Source organism: Patiria miniata, unplaced genomic scaffold, assembly GCF_015706575.1.
Source record: "Patiria miniata isolate m_02_andy unplaced genomic scaffold, ASM1570657v1 HiC_scaffold_8, whole genome shotgun sequence".
In the NCBI taxonomy this organism is placed as follows: Eukaryota; Metazoa; Echinodermata; class Asteroidea; order Valvatida; family Asterinidae; genus Patiria; species Patiria miniata.
This window is the reverse complement of record NW_024037075.1, coordinates 13497732-13513588: the sequence shown is the minus strand read 5'-3', so window position 1 is coordinate 13513588 and position 15857 is coordinate 13497732. Positions and strand designations below refer to the sequence as shown.

The 15857-nt window shown below is 39.2% G+C and overlaps 1 protein-coding gene across 1 annotated transcript; it reads right to left on the bottom strand.

Annotated features, from left to right (window-relative positions):
- Nucleotides 1–2349: 2349 nt before the first annotated feature.
- LOC119719787 (piwi-like protein 1) lies at nt 2350–15418 on the bottom strand. The gene is made up of 8 exons (XM_038189277.1): nt 15157–15418; nt 13770–13890; nt 10569–10753; nt 8668–8743; nt 7959–8159; nt 4757–4863; nt 2881–2951; nt 2350–2507 (listed from the first exon to the last, which is right to left on the bottom strand). Exons 1-8 carry the CDS (start codon nt 15318–15320, stop codon nt 2350–2352), a joined length of 1083 nt encoding a protein of 360 aa, XP_038045205.1. The 5' UTR covers nt 15321–15418.
- Between the last annotated feature and the right edge of the window lie 439 nt (nt 15419–15857).

Below are 15857 nucleotides of genomic sequence, written 5' to 3'. Positions count from 1 at the left end.
CATTTGAGTTCCTCACACAGGAGCAACGAAGTTCACCCAAGACTGACAAAAATAGAGCTGCCTTTACCACTGAATCAGTTTATTCAGTTACATTAACTGTATACATTTGTTTAAACCCAAGCGGTCCTTGTCAGGGCCAACACATTTTCCTAAAAGATAAAGAATCTTCTGGATCCCCCCTCACAGCTGCCTACATGTTCTTTTTTCTCTCAAGGGTTTTTGACGTCTTTCTTCACGTAAGGATTCCCTTCCACAATTTAGTGAAAGTTCTTTGGCAAATAATAGTTTCCCTCTAGTGCCAAGTATTGGTTTTTATGTGCCTGTTGATCTGCTTGCGACTGTGCATGACACTATAACTTCAATAAAATAGAGGAAATGGTAGATATGATTATACTTCCAATAGTTACTACTTCAGAGGCACAAGATCAACATAAAAAAAAACAGACAAAATTAATATTATTATTATTTATTCAACCCAAACAACATAAAGTTACAAAGTGAAATTACATGAGAAAACATAAAAACGTAAACACTCAGGATTAATAAATATTTCGATACTTTTCTGGATTCAAAAATATTGCAGGATTAACTAAATAGAACCACTGAAAACAAAACAAGCGTACAAATGAACACACATTTAAAACATAATATGCAATCAAACAAAGAACTCTAAGAACTAACTCATTAATAAGATACAATTAATTAAGAATTAGTAATAATTGATAATTAATAAGACTGAAATAAGAGGAAAATTAGTTATTACCGGTTTAGATAAAAAAAAAATCCTGAATGTACCACATTCGTATTTTAATATAGGTTTTCCCGGCTATTTTAAAACATTATTTACACAAATTCACCAACTTTAACATTCAATTTCGTCCGAGAAAAATTTCACACGCTTTTAACAAAACCAATGAAGTCATTTACTATTCAATTTCAAAGTTTAGTCACCCTCTTTGGTCACCGGGTCGAGAATATTCGTCATTACACATCAAATTTGCATAAGCTGTTGCCGAATGGCAGCATTCAGAGATCGAATTCGTCTGATATAAATCAATTAGACGAATTTGAATTCTGAATAACAAGGTTTGGCGTGGACAAGACGAAATCGAAAGTGTGCTCATTGTTTGAATTTGTTTGAACTAAATTTAAAATTGTCTGACAAAAGACGAAATTAAACATTGGAAGTGCACTAAATCGATGTTGACTGACAAATTTGAATATTAGAAACGGTGAATTCGAATGATAAACGTTTTAAAATAGCCGGGAAAACTTATAGACAAATTTGCCATTTTTTTTTTAATAAGGTATGAGATTAAGTATAATTAATGTCTTCATTCAAATAAAAAGAAAAACCCAGAAGTTTCCTCTATCTTATCAACTATTGCCATTGATTTTGAATAATGACCAATTTTAACATTTCAAGTGTAGATTGGCTAAAGAATGCCATGGTCCTGTGGTTACAGTGTTTGAACCCTGCCAGGAACATGGTGTTTGGGCAGGACACTTTACTACAATTGCCTCTCTCCACCCAGGAGTACAAATCAGTATAAAGACAACATTTATTGGCACAGTCTTGTCTATCATATGACTTGAGACACTAGTAAACGGCACTTTTATGTCAAAAAGCAAAATGTTAAAGATTCAAAACGAAAATATAATTTGAGGCAACAACACAGATATACCATGTAACATATTCTGTTGGCAGAGTTGTATAGTCCTAATTTTGTGACTTGAGCTGAGTCGAGTTATTTCAAAGTAGTGACTTGAGTTGAATCTAGTAATTTTAAAGAAGTGACTTGAGTCGAGTCGAGTCATCAGGTTGAAAATTTCAAAATGAAACTTGAAACGAAGAACAATAATCTGAGGTGTAGTCTACGTGGATCAAAAAGAATAGAAAACACAGAAAGTAAAAGGCAACAAGATCATCGCATCATGAACATGATGAACCATTTCCACATTAGAAAAAATGTGCATGATTGATTTTCCTTGAAATCAGTTAAATTTGTTTTTGATATGCCTTTATTTGAACACAAATCATTTCAAAAGTTTTTTGAAAATCAAACCAATAATTACCAGGGATAAACTTCAGATTCCAAGCTTTAAAATTATATACCAATTATGGCGGTACATGTTTCTACAGTGATGCTAGAGCCTTGCAAAAATATGTTGTGGGCATTTTGGGACGCACTGTAGTTTAGTAAATCACAAGTCCATCACAAGCAACGTCACAAGCTATTCAAACGAAATCTAAGAAAAACATTCCTTTTTCACTGTCTATGCTTGCGACTGGGCTTGTGTGATGGACTGGTGACAGACTCGACTTCGACACCAGTGAGAGTGCTCAACCTACCTATAGTCTGTTCCTATCATCCTGAAGGTATCAATTACTTGCGGTAGTTCATACTCCACCACAGCCGGCAGTTGCCCATCGCCGACGCCATCGCGATAGATGATGACTCTCTCGGGCAACTTACCGTTGATTTCTTGAAACTTCCTCAATGCACCTAAATGAAAAAATATACATACATGCAGGGAAATGACCAGCAGCGTAACCAGGAGAGGGCAGAGTGGCAGATTGCAATAGACCTTTATCATGCTGCCACCATTTCAGTCATGTCCCTTGCATCCAATAACACTACTGAATAAAAATGTTTTTGTGCAAAAAGGAACCAGCCTATTTTTCCTTCCAGCCTCGCTTCAGTTGTGTTGATTTGAATGGGAAAAAAATCAAGATAGCCGCAACATGATAATGGTGTATAGCATGGAGATTTAAAAAGCGAAATTGGGAAGCTGATAGAAGCAAAATCAGGAAGGAAAAAATTAAGCTATTTTACACTAACTGTCCCTCAAAGCATGTGTGCTCCATCATATACTTACTTGTCATGCAGACTTTGAGACCATCAATGAGCTCCTGTCCTGTGTGCTGGAATGTACATCGTGAAAAGTACCTGTAAACACAATAACATGGTGAGCGACAGTGGATATTCTATAAGGTACATAGGATCATTTTTTGTGTGCAACTTTTTTTCATTTGAAGAAAAAAAGATTAAAATATTAAAGAAAGGTGCATAACAACAAAAACTGTTCAAGTTTTCAGCTCAGTGGATACTATACATTTTGAGAAAACGGAGAAAATGTATGCACAATTTGTTGGGGTCTAGTAACTGGATTCACCTTGCACTTTCAAACACTTTTTTCTTTAGAATGACACAATTTCATGCAGAATTATTTCACAGGGTAAAGATGCGTCAAGTGACGCATTTTTGGAAGTTTCCGTTAGTAGTTGGTTTGTAATTCGGCAAATTTTGGATTGTATCAAGCTTATCCACAAGAAGTACGGAATTGGGATGTGATTCAGAAGAACTACTGTTGATATCTACTTTCTGCTAGCGACAATGTCCATGCTATAAGTGATGTTGTCTGCTACTCATGTGTACAGCTGCAACAACGGACAACTGCGAGGCTCAAGTTACTAAAGCTGTGCAGCCTAATTGGCTAAATACTGCACAGTGGTTTAAAACCATATGTGACCCAGACAACAGTATATTCCAGGACAATAAATGGTCAAATGTCCTATAAAATACATCAAGCATGTTTAAATACCATCTCTGGGTACAGAAAACTAGGCAGGGAATTATCTAAAAACCTAACTCACCGAAATTTAAAAAAAAATAGGAGCTTAATTTCAAAGAGGGCGCTACTTATCAATGGCGTCCTCTTGCGACGATTTTTGCATTAATGTTTATTACAGGCCTGTCGCTTCTCACCGTACCGGCACGGAAGCCAAACATTCTTTGTTGTTGTTAATTTTGGATTTACTATTCTAAATAAAGATTAAACCAGCTTGCAAATGCAAGATTTCATGGTGATTATTATTATTACTTTTTTAGATAATATACTTCCTGTGATAATGCCATATATTTGCAAAATGTTATGATTAATCTTACTACTATTTTCTGTTGTATTTTTACCGGCCCAAAATGGTACTCTTAAGTGGTGCAGCCGGTATTTGTTCCTTCTAGCTAAGAGAAAACCTGTATTTCTTGAGTTTTATTTGTAAAAAACAGATAAAATCATATGTTGGGCCACTTCTCTCACAAAAAAATGGCTTTTCTCAATTCATTTCATATCGGGCCCAAATATTGCGCACGTTCTGCTGATGCTGGTGTGGTCCCACTTCATCTAGAGGATTAATTCCCGGGCGATCAAGCTCAGCTTTGGGAACCTCAGCTTGAGCCCCCTCCTGACATAATTGTCAAATTCATAGCCTCCGCAACAGTAATTGATTAAAAGTCGAGCATTTTTTTCTTCAGACAGCTCCGTTTTTCAAAAATAGCAAACTGTTCATTAAAGAAAATGTGCTACAGTTTATGAGAAAGTATACATGTAGCTGTGGCTCATATCTAATTCTCCGTAAGCTTTCTTAATCGCTTAGAAATGTTTAGTTAAATATGTAACCTTCTCCTGTGTCGGTTGAAGTCTATTATAAGTTCTTATGTAATCCGGCCTGTTGTTCCGTCAGACCCGTCTTCTCTTTAGATATTTATTCAATATCCCATTTAGAGGGTGGCGTATTTGATTGTCCAACTTGTCCATTTCAGAAAAAAAAATATTGTGAGACCATGCACAATCGAAAAAAAAAAGGAACGGACGGCCATCGATGTCAAAAAAAATATTCTAAGAAATATTAAGATCTTTATTTTCAATTAAGCCTGAAGAAATCTGGCAGTTTACATCACAATGGTGTACTTACCTGCTAAGGTCGTGATTCATGGAAGCGACAAAGCCACCGACAGAGCGCCCTCTAGTGGCGGAGTCGTGATAAGAGTCGATTCCTACCACCATCATCAACATTTTGGACTGAAAGTAATAAATGGGAAGACAAACGGAAAGACAAAGCTATTTAACTTTTGTAGAACACCAATTCATTGTATTGCAAGCATGCATCGATACATGAATTCACTGGAACTTGTGAATAAACTCAAAAACTGTAATAGGGTGCATGTAAAACTATTTGCACAAAGCAACTAACTTACAAAAAGTGAAACATTTACATAAAATGTAAAGGAATTCTCCAACTCTTTATTTGGCTGATTAGATTGAGACATTTTCACAATAATGTGGGGGCACGTAACCTCCATCCACACACCGGCTGCCCGGATACAGGGCTATATTTAGATTGACCTATGTTGTTGTTGACGCGTGACCTATGCAAATGTAGCACTTGTTAACTCAATGTCCTTTCACTCTTGAAACAAGTAGGTCCATAGTTTTAGAGGGTTTCTTCTACATTTTCTTATTATAATTGTATAAGAATGACAATAATGTGTAAGTGGAAGTTCCTTTGAGTATATTATGTCATTTACGGGTGTAAATAATCCGTAACAGCATTTTGTTGAGGGTGCAATAATATTTTAGAGACACTTGGTGATGTGTCCGCATCGTGCGGGAGCGCGCGAAACAGGCACTGCTTGTCTTCCAACTTTTGGACGGCAGTCACTTATTTTGTAGCCGGGATTTTCTCGGTGAGAATTCACCTTTCCTTTGCTGTTTGCCAGCATAATCATGTGCTGAGTGGGAAGGTGGGCGCCTCTGGAACCTGTGGTGAGTGTCCTTTTTATCATAACTTTGCGGGAAACTTGCGTTTTTGTGACACTTTCACTCACGAACTTTCCACTTTTGCAGCGTCGTCGCCATAGCTACAGTCGTGCATATTCCCACACACACCCACGTTGTACTTGTATGCTCAGCGCACAGCGTCTGAACTCGCGTCGTGTGTGTGTGACCTTTGACCGCCATTGTGTGTACACATTCACCATGTATTTTGACCACAGTGTTGTCTTGTTTATTTGTCCGTAGGCAATATGTAGGCGCGGTCTACTGTGAGACCTTCATTTATTGCACCTGGGGATCTTTACTATACAGGATCTTTACTATACAGGATCTTTACTATACAGGATCTTTTGCCTGGTGATCTGTCTTTGCATCGTGACCGGGATCCACACACATAGCACATATACTGGGGAAGTTTTGGGATCAACATCTGTTCATCATATTCATCAACTGCAACTGATCTAATTAACTCATTGTTATTCTACTGATTTGCTGATGATTGAATAAATTCTCTATTAATCGCTGAAATTGAACTGAACTGGTGATTTCGTGTGATTCCATCTGGGGCAGCCTCCAACACACTTATCCTGATTTAGTTTGGGATCAAACTCCCTCATCATGCTGTGACACCGCAGTATTCAAATCACTTCAATAAGATAAAGATTTACAGTAGCACTATGCGACAAATCTCTTTATGAGTTTGTGAGGTTCTGAAAAGAACCAGGGAGAAACTCAACGTTTTCATTCATTCATTACTTTTACTGCAGTAGAGAAAATAAGAGTTTTTCTCCCTTCGATACAACGTTTTAGCAGGACGATTTTGAGGTCGTCAGAAAATCCTTGCGCTGGATGTCTGCTTGGCAGAACTTGTCTAGGGTCAAGCCCGTCTGTGAGAGAACTTGCTGTTGTGAAGCCCGACAATCCCATTTTTTTGTACTTGTCATCAGTGAGCAACAGCCATTTTTGTGCGGACTAAGTGTGCCATGTACTTCACTTGAAGTCCCTGGACAAACTCTGATAAAGGCCGTGTCTTGCAAATGTCATAGATGGCTTCGTGACTTGATCACAGTTAGTTTAAGTAAGATTTGAGGCTTTGCATGGTGGAGATACTAAATAATGAAAGGTTTGCGGAAACACCATGTGCGAATAATTTCTCAACTAAGAGAATGGTTCTGAAAAGAACCAGAGGTATAAACTCTGGTTCTTTTCAGAACCATTCTCTTAGTTGAAAAATTAGTTGAGAAATTATTTGCACATGGTGTTTCCGCACACCTTTCATTACACAGTTAGTTTGTTTTTCCAGAGTACACACATCCTAGTGTGTCACAGAAATTAGACTGGCCACTGATAACTTTTATGTAATGATAGCAAGGCCATAGTCTGGGAATATGACTCAAAAATCATCTTTTGAACTTGAAACTTAAAGTAGCACATGTATTACATGTACATTGTAAAGCTGTGTGTGTATTCCAGCAGCTCGCCCAGGTCGACTCGGGTAAAGTCACACAGGTTAGCCATGAAAGCAGGGCTAATCGAACGCTCAAACGCGAGCCATCACGATCCTCATGTGACGTCTGTAGCCGTGGCCATAGCCATTGACAAAACGCCCTTTTCGGACCGAGTATTACCATTCCTTTCCACATGGCCTTACTTTGAGATTTACGCTTTTCCGTCAATTGCAAAAAGTAACAAAATCAGGCCGGAATTAGCGGCCTCTAAAGTCGCACTGAACTCAAATAAAATTATTATGTTCAGACTTCAAATAAAGTTGATTTCAGGGTCCATCTTTATGGCTGTCCGGCTGCCTTATTTGTTCATGTCTAGGATTGAACAACGCATGCGTGTGACGTATTTCCACCACTGACTCCACTCCACGAGCAGGATCTGTGGTGGCTGACCCGGATGAGGCCTGAGAATGATATCAGAGCTAATCAAACGGCACAGGGCTATAACCCGAGTCGCCCCGGGTGAGCTAATCAAATGCACCCAATAGTAATACTCCTTGTTGAAGCCTTTAAACTGTAAAGCACTGGGGCGGTACAAGGAGTAACAGGCAGGGCACTTTGGGGTGGTACTTGGCCTAATGGCTTAAGGTGGTATTGACTCATGGCTGAGCCTGCCACAAACAATAACAAATGTTTGCCAACGTTAGCCAAAAATTCTCATTTGGATACAACAAAAACAACTGCCAACGTTTACGTCTTTGGGAAACAGAAACAACCTTGTTTAGAATTTCAAGCTAAAAACTATCAATTTTCTGGACATGATTTTAAAAAAATGAAAAAATAACAAGTGCACAGCTCATACATATACATGAGATTGAATAGTATTGCACAACTTACTGGAATTAAAACTGTCCACAACTCTCCGCCCATCTTGCAGTTAATTTGCATAGCAATCTTGGTAGCTACGGACATGACGGTCTGTTTCTTGTTGATAGTGCGACCCACAATGCACTGGCTGGGTACCGGGGCCTCTAGACAGCAGAACTTCTTGATGGCGTCGTAGCGATCCTTACGAATAGTTGGTAGGATACACACAACCTGGGTAACGATGGAACAAAAATATGAACAAAATTCTGAATACTACTGGTAAAAGTGCTTATTAGGCTTTGTGAAAGTAAGGCAATGAGGCGACTGAGCCTGCAAGTTCACTTCAAAAAACAGCTTCCGATGACATTTGATGGGAATACTAGCCTTGATCATGACCAAGTCTGTCTACTTGTTCCCGTAACAAGCAGCCGCTACATATTAGCCTGATTTGCGTACCCATTGTACTGTACATGTGAATTGCCACAACACTGCACCGTGCACAGTAGCCTCAACGATCCCCTTGCTTATCTGCATGCTTACGCCCCACACACATATCTAACTTTTCCCCAACAGTCGAGGCAAAAGACAGCCTTGACGAAAAATATATGCTCACTATTATAAGTAGTTCAGGCTATGGTAAACAGTCTCTCTCAGGGAACAAGTAGACAGACTTGGTCAAGGCTATGGGAGTACAGGCTTTCAAGTCATAATTGAGAAGGCAGCCTTTAATCACACTCACCATCTGTGTCTGGGGACTCAAGTTCTGTCGGATGGCACGGATGAAGCTTTCAGTGCGGTCATCACGTAACTCGCATCTAAAGAACACCAAACAAATAATGAAAGAGAGAGTAAAAGGAAAACAAATAAATTCTGCACTTCAAAGCCCTTCAAGATTGGCAAAACCACTTTAGCCAATCAAGTTTGCATCCACACTTCAAAATATTTTGAGGCAATCTTCTGTGGAGTACGGAAACACTTCAAATCCCTGCACAATGTTTTGGTGTCGTTAAGATTGTTGTGCCCATTCTTGAAAATCACGCATTCTCGAGAATGGGCATGCACATTCTTGAGAATGTGCAACTGGATCCTTGCTCAATCTTGGCAAAAAATAACTCTTCCAGATTGAGCGCACATTCTCGAGAATGCGTGACAAGATAACGGTCTTGTCGATGCCGAGCACCGGCTGCGCTTGGCAAGTCTAGCTGAATCCTCGTTCACTGATTCTCAATAATTATACTGTTGCAACGCAAGGCGCTGAAAAGTAGAGTGGATATGATAAGTAAAGGCGTATTAATATGGGGGGGGGGGGGACCGGGAAAATATAAGAGACATAATAATACTAGTGCAGAGAATTCTGATTTTTGGAATAATAAAAGCGGGGGGGGGGAACGTAAAAATGAAGAATGTGAAGAATGAGAATGAATACTGCGACATCCCATAGTGCTAATGCTATTTCCCATTTAAATTGCCACCAATTTATTGTTCACATCCCACCATAACGTCGCAGAGCTGGATTCTATCTAGTCAAAAGAGCAATTTTGGCAGCTTCTGGACATCGTTTTTTTTCGTGGCACGCATATGATACATGCAGGGACTTGTAACTTGTCTAGCCTAAACAAAGCACTTCCCAGACTAGTTCCCAGTCCTCCGTTATTACAAAACTTCCCATAGTGGGCAGAAAAAAGCAATAATAACAGGTTTAATTTGATTCAAATTATCGTAGTTGTACGAGTACAGAAGCATAGCACATTTTCTTTCCTCTTTGTATGAATTGTTTCCCTTTTAACCGCTATACAATTCATTTAACATAATTATGTCGTGCAATGTTTGTTAAGATTGGGCAAAATTCATAAATTGTGCACGTGATATTCCCACCCAATCTTAAGAATGAGCGCTCATTCTTAAGAACGCGTGCTCGTTCTTAAGAATGGGCGCTCATTCTTAAGAATGCGCGCCCATTCTCGAGAATGTGCATGCCCATTCTCGAGAATGCGTGATTTTCAAGAATGGGCACAACAAGATCATGGCAAGCAGGCAGATTCATTCATGCTTCACTGCTCTCCACAGTGCAGTTTTTTGCAACTTGAGACTCGGACTCGGACTCGACCAAATTGCTTTCAAACCTGGACTCAGACTCGACCCAATTGCTTCCAAACTTGGACTCAGACTCGTTCCAATTGCTTCCAAACTTGGACTCAGACTCAACCCATTTGCTTCCAAACCTGGACTCAGTCTTGACCCAACTGCTTCCAAACTTGGACTCAGACTCGACCCAACTGCTTCCAAACCTTGACTCAGACTCGACCCAGTTGCTTCCAGCTTGGACTCCAGACTCGACCCCATCACTTCAAAACTTGGACTCGGACTCGACCTAACTGCTTCCAAATTTGGACTCAGACTCGACCCAATTGCTTCCAAACTTGGACTCAGACTCGACCCTATTGCTTTCAAACTTGGACTCAGACTCGACCCAATTACTTCCACACATGGACTCAAACTCGACCCAATTGCTTCCAAACTTGGACTCAGACTCGACCCAATTGCTTTTAAACTTAGACTCAGACTCAACTCAATTGCCTCAACACCTGGAGTTGGGCTCGACTCAAATAACCCAACTAACTATCTTGTAAGCAGTCTTACATTAAGGGTGGTCTGGTTTCCATTCCCAAACGCGGTGCCACTGTGTTGAAGGCGTTCAGGAATTCCATGGCGTTCTTGCTATCACGCGCTGTGTAGATCAGCAGCCAGTTGTGCAGACCAATACAGCTCAGCAGATCCTTCCGCAGATCTCTGCTCCACTCTGCATTCTCCCCCAAGGAAATCTCCTGTTGATGTTTAAAGGCATATAGGATTATTTTCTTATAGGATTATTTTCTTTTCATGCATTTTGTTCAAAATTCCAAAGAAGAATATCCAAAATTTAAGCTGTTGAAGTTTCAGCTGTGGATATTACACTTTACAAGAAAAGAGTGAAAAACCATGCACAACCTTTTGATAATGAAACACTATTTCGTCAATAGATCTCTTTATTTTCCAAAAAATCAGTCAATCGACTGATCCTTAGAAATCACCTACATTTCTTGATTTTTTCTAAATGACAGCAAGCCAGACAAAACAATTTTACAGATTGTTTAGTACCAGTACAATCTTTAATCCAAGTAAGCATTTCAATGATAATTCAGAAGGTTACTTTTGAGACAAATGCAAATAATCCTCTGTGCCTTTAAAGGGACACTAGGTCCTGGAACAGCCCAATTGGGCTACAAAACGTGCTTTGAACGAGATGATGTTAATCCGAAAGAACCTTAAAAAGTAGGATATATAAACATCCACACCACTATCCTTTCAAAACTGTTATTCCTGCGTGCAAGAACGAAATTCGGGGTCCACTTTTGCTACCCCATAAATTGAGCTATTTGGATGCTAGTTGTGATTTCATACGTAAAGTGTTTCCCTTTTGCGGACGTTAAAGAAACGTCATTTTTTTTTACTTTGGTGATTGGTCAATGCTGTTCCCGAGACACACAACGTGTATATCATATACTGAGAACGACACGAAAAACATATTCGTACTCCGTTGTGTGCGATGTAAACAACTGGGGATTTTTCCTCTTTTCTCGGCAACGGTAATAGTCAGGTGGCATATGGTCGGAATCGTGACTGACTGGTCCAAAGCACCAAACTTGGCAGATAGATTCTTGTAGCCCTAGAGAAGATATTTAGAAGGGGTGACACCTGAAATTCTTTTAGGAAGGGTGCTTAATTTGCATAAATCGTTAATCCCTGCCGTGTAATATATTTATTCCAATATTTGGGTATATTTTTATTTTTTTATTTTTTTAAAAAGTGTATTTTGGTGATTCTACTTGCATATTCTTACTTCAATAACATTTTGTAAAACATATAAGTGACTGAATAATTAGGAGGACATAGTAAAGAACCAAAATTGCTACTATTTTACCCTAAAGTTACGCGCATTTACCTTTTCCTCATATATCAACTAGTCTTGCCAAACATGGGTATTGATGAGCTTCAAATTAACAAAGTTACTTACTGGCATAGTTACCCTAACAAAAATAAGTGGGAAATCAAGTGAAAATTGATAACATCTTGATGTTTAGCCCAAAAGACCAAAAAAGGGGAGAAAATGTGGTGTCCGTAAATTGGGCTAGTACGGGAAGGGTAACGTGGGGACTTAAACAAGTTCAACAAAATCCCCCTAAATAAGAGATTATTGTTGTTTACAATAATTTTGTCTACGCCAAAACGTTTTCTCAACAATAATTAGGGGAATTTCCTTGAACTTGTTCCAGTGTTCCATGTTAGGCAACCCTTCACCTACTTGTTAGCCTAATTTATGGACACCTCGTTTTTTCCCAGTTTTTGTTTTCTGGGCTTAATATCACAATGTTATCATTGTTCACATGATTTTGCATAAGGTTTTAATAGGGTAGCTGTACCAGTAAGCTACTCGGTGAATTTGAAGTTCATCAATGCTAATGTTTGGCAAGACTAATTGATGATATCTGCGCGCAATTTTAGGGCATAATAGTAGCCATTTTTTATCGTTACTATGTCCTCATAATTATTCAGTCACTTATATGCTTTGGAAAATGTTATTTAAGTAAAGATATGTAAGTAGAATCCCCAAAATACACTTTTCAAAAAAATAAAAAAATAGAAATATACCCAAATATGGGAATAAATATATTACACGACAGGGATTAACGATTTATGCAAATTAGGCACCCTTCCCAAAAGAATTTCAGGTGTCACCCCTTTTAAATATCTTCTCTAGGTCTATAAGAATATATCTGCCAAGTTTGGTGCTTTGGACCAGTCGGTCACGATCTTGACGAAAATTAGATCTAAGCCACCTGACTATAAGACATTAGGTTGGTTTCCTTTCAACCAGATGTTTGAAATAGGCTAAGTAAGCAATCCAAAACATGAAATTTTGGGGGATTTCAGGTACTAGTTCCCCTTTTAAGAAGCGCTGACAACGATCATTTATAAGCAAACAAAACATAGTACTGATTTCACAAATCTCATTATTCCAATGCCTGTTCTTTTTCTTTTCAAACACTTTCAGGATTTTTGCCAACTACCCAGGAAAGTTTCTACCGAATTAATGTCAGTTCAACCTTGCTCAAAGTGAAGAAAGGACTGGTATCACATATCCTGAGAAATTATTCCACCTAAAGAGGAAAAGTAACATTCAAAGTGTTTTCAAAATATAGTTATGGACACACACATATTTACGAGTGTTAGCAACAGAATCTGGTTACAAGATACAATAACTTGCACATACATTTTCTGTTTTCTCAAAATGTACAGGGTGAATAAAAAAAAACCCAAACCCAAATGTCGGCACCATTGTTCTAGTGAAGTTCTCTATGTAGCACTTCCAAAATCTAGGATATGAAAAGGTTGTGTTTAAAATTCCGTAACTTCAAAAGTACATGAGTGATTTGAATGATTCTTGTACTCAAAGAAAGCTTATGAATTGGGCTTTCAAATGCTAGATGTTGGAAGTGCACATGCAGAACTTCCCAAAAACAGACGTCCCGACATTTGGGTTTCACTTTTTTTTACCCACCCTGTATTTTATCCACTGAGCTGAAACTTCAACAGGTTAGTTTTTAGGCACCCTTCTTTAATATGAACAATTTTGTTGCTCCAAGGAAAAAAAAAAGGAAATAGAAAGTATCCAACAAACCTTTCTAGCCAATTTCACGACAAACGTTTCGTGTCGTCAAATTCACTTCGCATTCACTAAAACTACATGTAACTTATAAACTGGTCTTCACCTCGACATCCCAATCTCTTTGTCAGACTCACATTCTTTCCCTGGTGACCGGTGAGGATTTTCTCCCGATCCATGATGCGAGCGTTGATCCTGACTGGCTGAGCTTCAAAGCTCACCTGCCACTTTTGCAGGTAAGTATTCGCCTCTTGATTCCTGAAAGAAGGTTAAGAACACAGGTCACAAATCATTATTTTCTAGGTCAGCCTGGGCCCGAATAAAATATTTTGTGATTGTGGCATTCATGTTTACCATTGGCAAGCTATGTTTTCAATTACCAGCAAAGGTCCAGTCTATGCACTGAGTATACAGTGTTTATACATCGGTGAAGGGCAAAACCTATTATTAAAAGTACACTATGTAAAGCATACACATTATTATGTTTCATGTCACCAGTATTGTGGTTGAGTCACTTCAGGGTCGAGTCCGAGTCGGAGACTTAAGTCAATGGACCGATCCAGTAAGCACCGCCCCATGGTATTCTGACCAATCACAGCCTTGATTTATGTCCGACGTGCATGCACAAAAGTCCGTCATGCGTGCACGCGCGTATGATGCGCGCGGAAGGAAAATGCAGCGTGGCATTGGAGAGGAGCACGTGTTAATTTGCCCATGTGCGCAGTGGGAGGGGCTTACTGGATCGGTTCATTGGGTCGTGGCTGAGTCCAAATCCAAGTCCAAGCGACGAGTCATTTGATTCTAGTTCGAGTCTGAGTAACATTTATATAAAATGGATGAAATATCTATGGATCTATGTAGCGGAAGAAAGCGATTGGGTCAAGTAGACATGATCACCATGGAGTCCAACCCTCGAGTTGGGGGGCGGACTATAAACAGATGGATGATGGATGGATGTGAATCAGGATGGACTCACTTAAAGTGATATGTAATATATGAGATGTCGCAGGATATAGGGAGGGGTGCATTTAATGACAAACTGTCATCATTGACAACACCACCTGGAGTGAGGTGTGGTGCATTTCATGTGCTTGACGTTCTTTAGTGATACTGAAATGTTACTTAGGGGGGGGGGGGGAAGAAATATGCTTAAATGGTTTGTTTTTGGTGAAAATAAATATATGATTCACTGCTCAGGAGTCCCAAGTCATTAGTGTCAAATCGGAGTCATGATGGCCGAGTCTGAATCCAAGCCCAAGTCTTTGCCTATGTGACTCGAGTCGAGTCAGAGTCAACAAAATTGCGACTCGAGACAGACTTGAATCCGAGTCCTGGGCTCCAGTTCTACATCACTGGATGTCACTGAGTTTAAATCAATACACTCACACGCTGGGCAGGTTATTTTTGTGTAAAGTGCTGGCTCACTGTTAAAATGGTGCACAAAAGTTTGGCTGAATGTAGATTACCATCAATTGTTATTTAACAAAATGTTTCTGGATGTAAGGAAAAATAAACCTTACTGACCTGGGAAAGCTGCCGATGAAGTTGGTCAGCTCTTTCATGCGGACGTTGGGCGTGATGCGAGTGTACACAGACAGGTCCTTCATGACGTGGAAATCACTGCGCATAGCTTCGCTGAGCCCCGTCAGGGTACACAGCTCAGGGATCAGGTGGATGTGATCAATCATTCCCCGGCGCTGATCCTATTACAATAAAAAAACACAAATAAATCTGCATGTGATTATGGACTGGCTCCTGGTCCTTACTTTGTGGTTGACGGGCGAGTGTTGTGTGAAATTTGAACTCTATGAAATACAGATACATTAGCATGCCTAATAGTGAAGATAATTAGGTTAGTGACAGATTTAATGTTCTATTCAACGAGGCGAAGCCGAGTTGAATGAAACACTCCATCTTTCAACGAATGAAAATATTCTCACAATTGCACGAATGCAAGACATTCATTATTTGTTTTGCATAACAACCAATTAGATCTTTGTCATTCGATTGGAGGATAAGACTTGAAGAACAAACAAAACTCACAAAAGTGCACCATATCCACTACTTTTTCCAGCTTGGTCAAGGCTAACAGAGGTTGAAAAGTCAAATCATTGACCATAATGAAAATCAATATTGTAATTTCTTAATCCAATTTAAAAAAAAACCCATCTATGCAACTGCATCAACTTCAAAGGCAAGTTTTGTACTGCCTTTATGCATGATAA

Coding starts and splice junctions, on each gene's coding strand:
- LOC119719787 (XM_038189277.1), bottom strand. CDS start 15,320: ATGATTGATCACATCCACCTGATCCCTGAGCTGTGTACCCTGACGGGG. Junction 8,160..8,667: donor TGAGTCCCCAGACACAGATG/GTGAGTGTGATT, acceptor ATCGTTACCCAG/GTTGTGTGTATCCTACCAAC. Junction 2,508..2,880: donor TCTCAAAGTCTGCATGACAA/GTAAGTATATGA, acceptor TTTTTCATTTAG/GTGCATTGAGGAAGTTTCAA.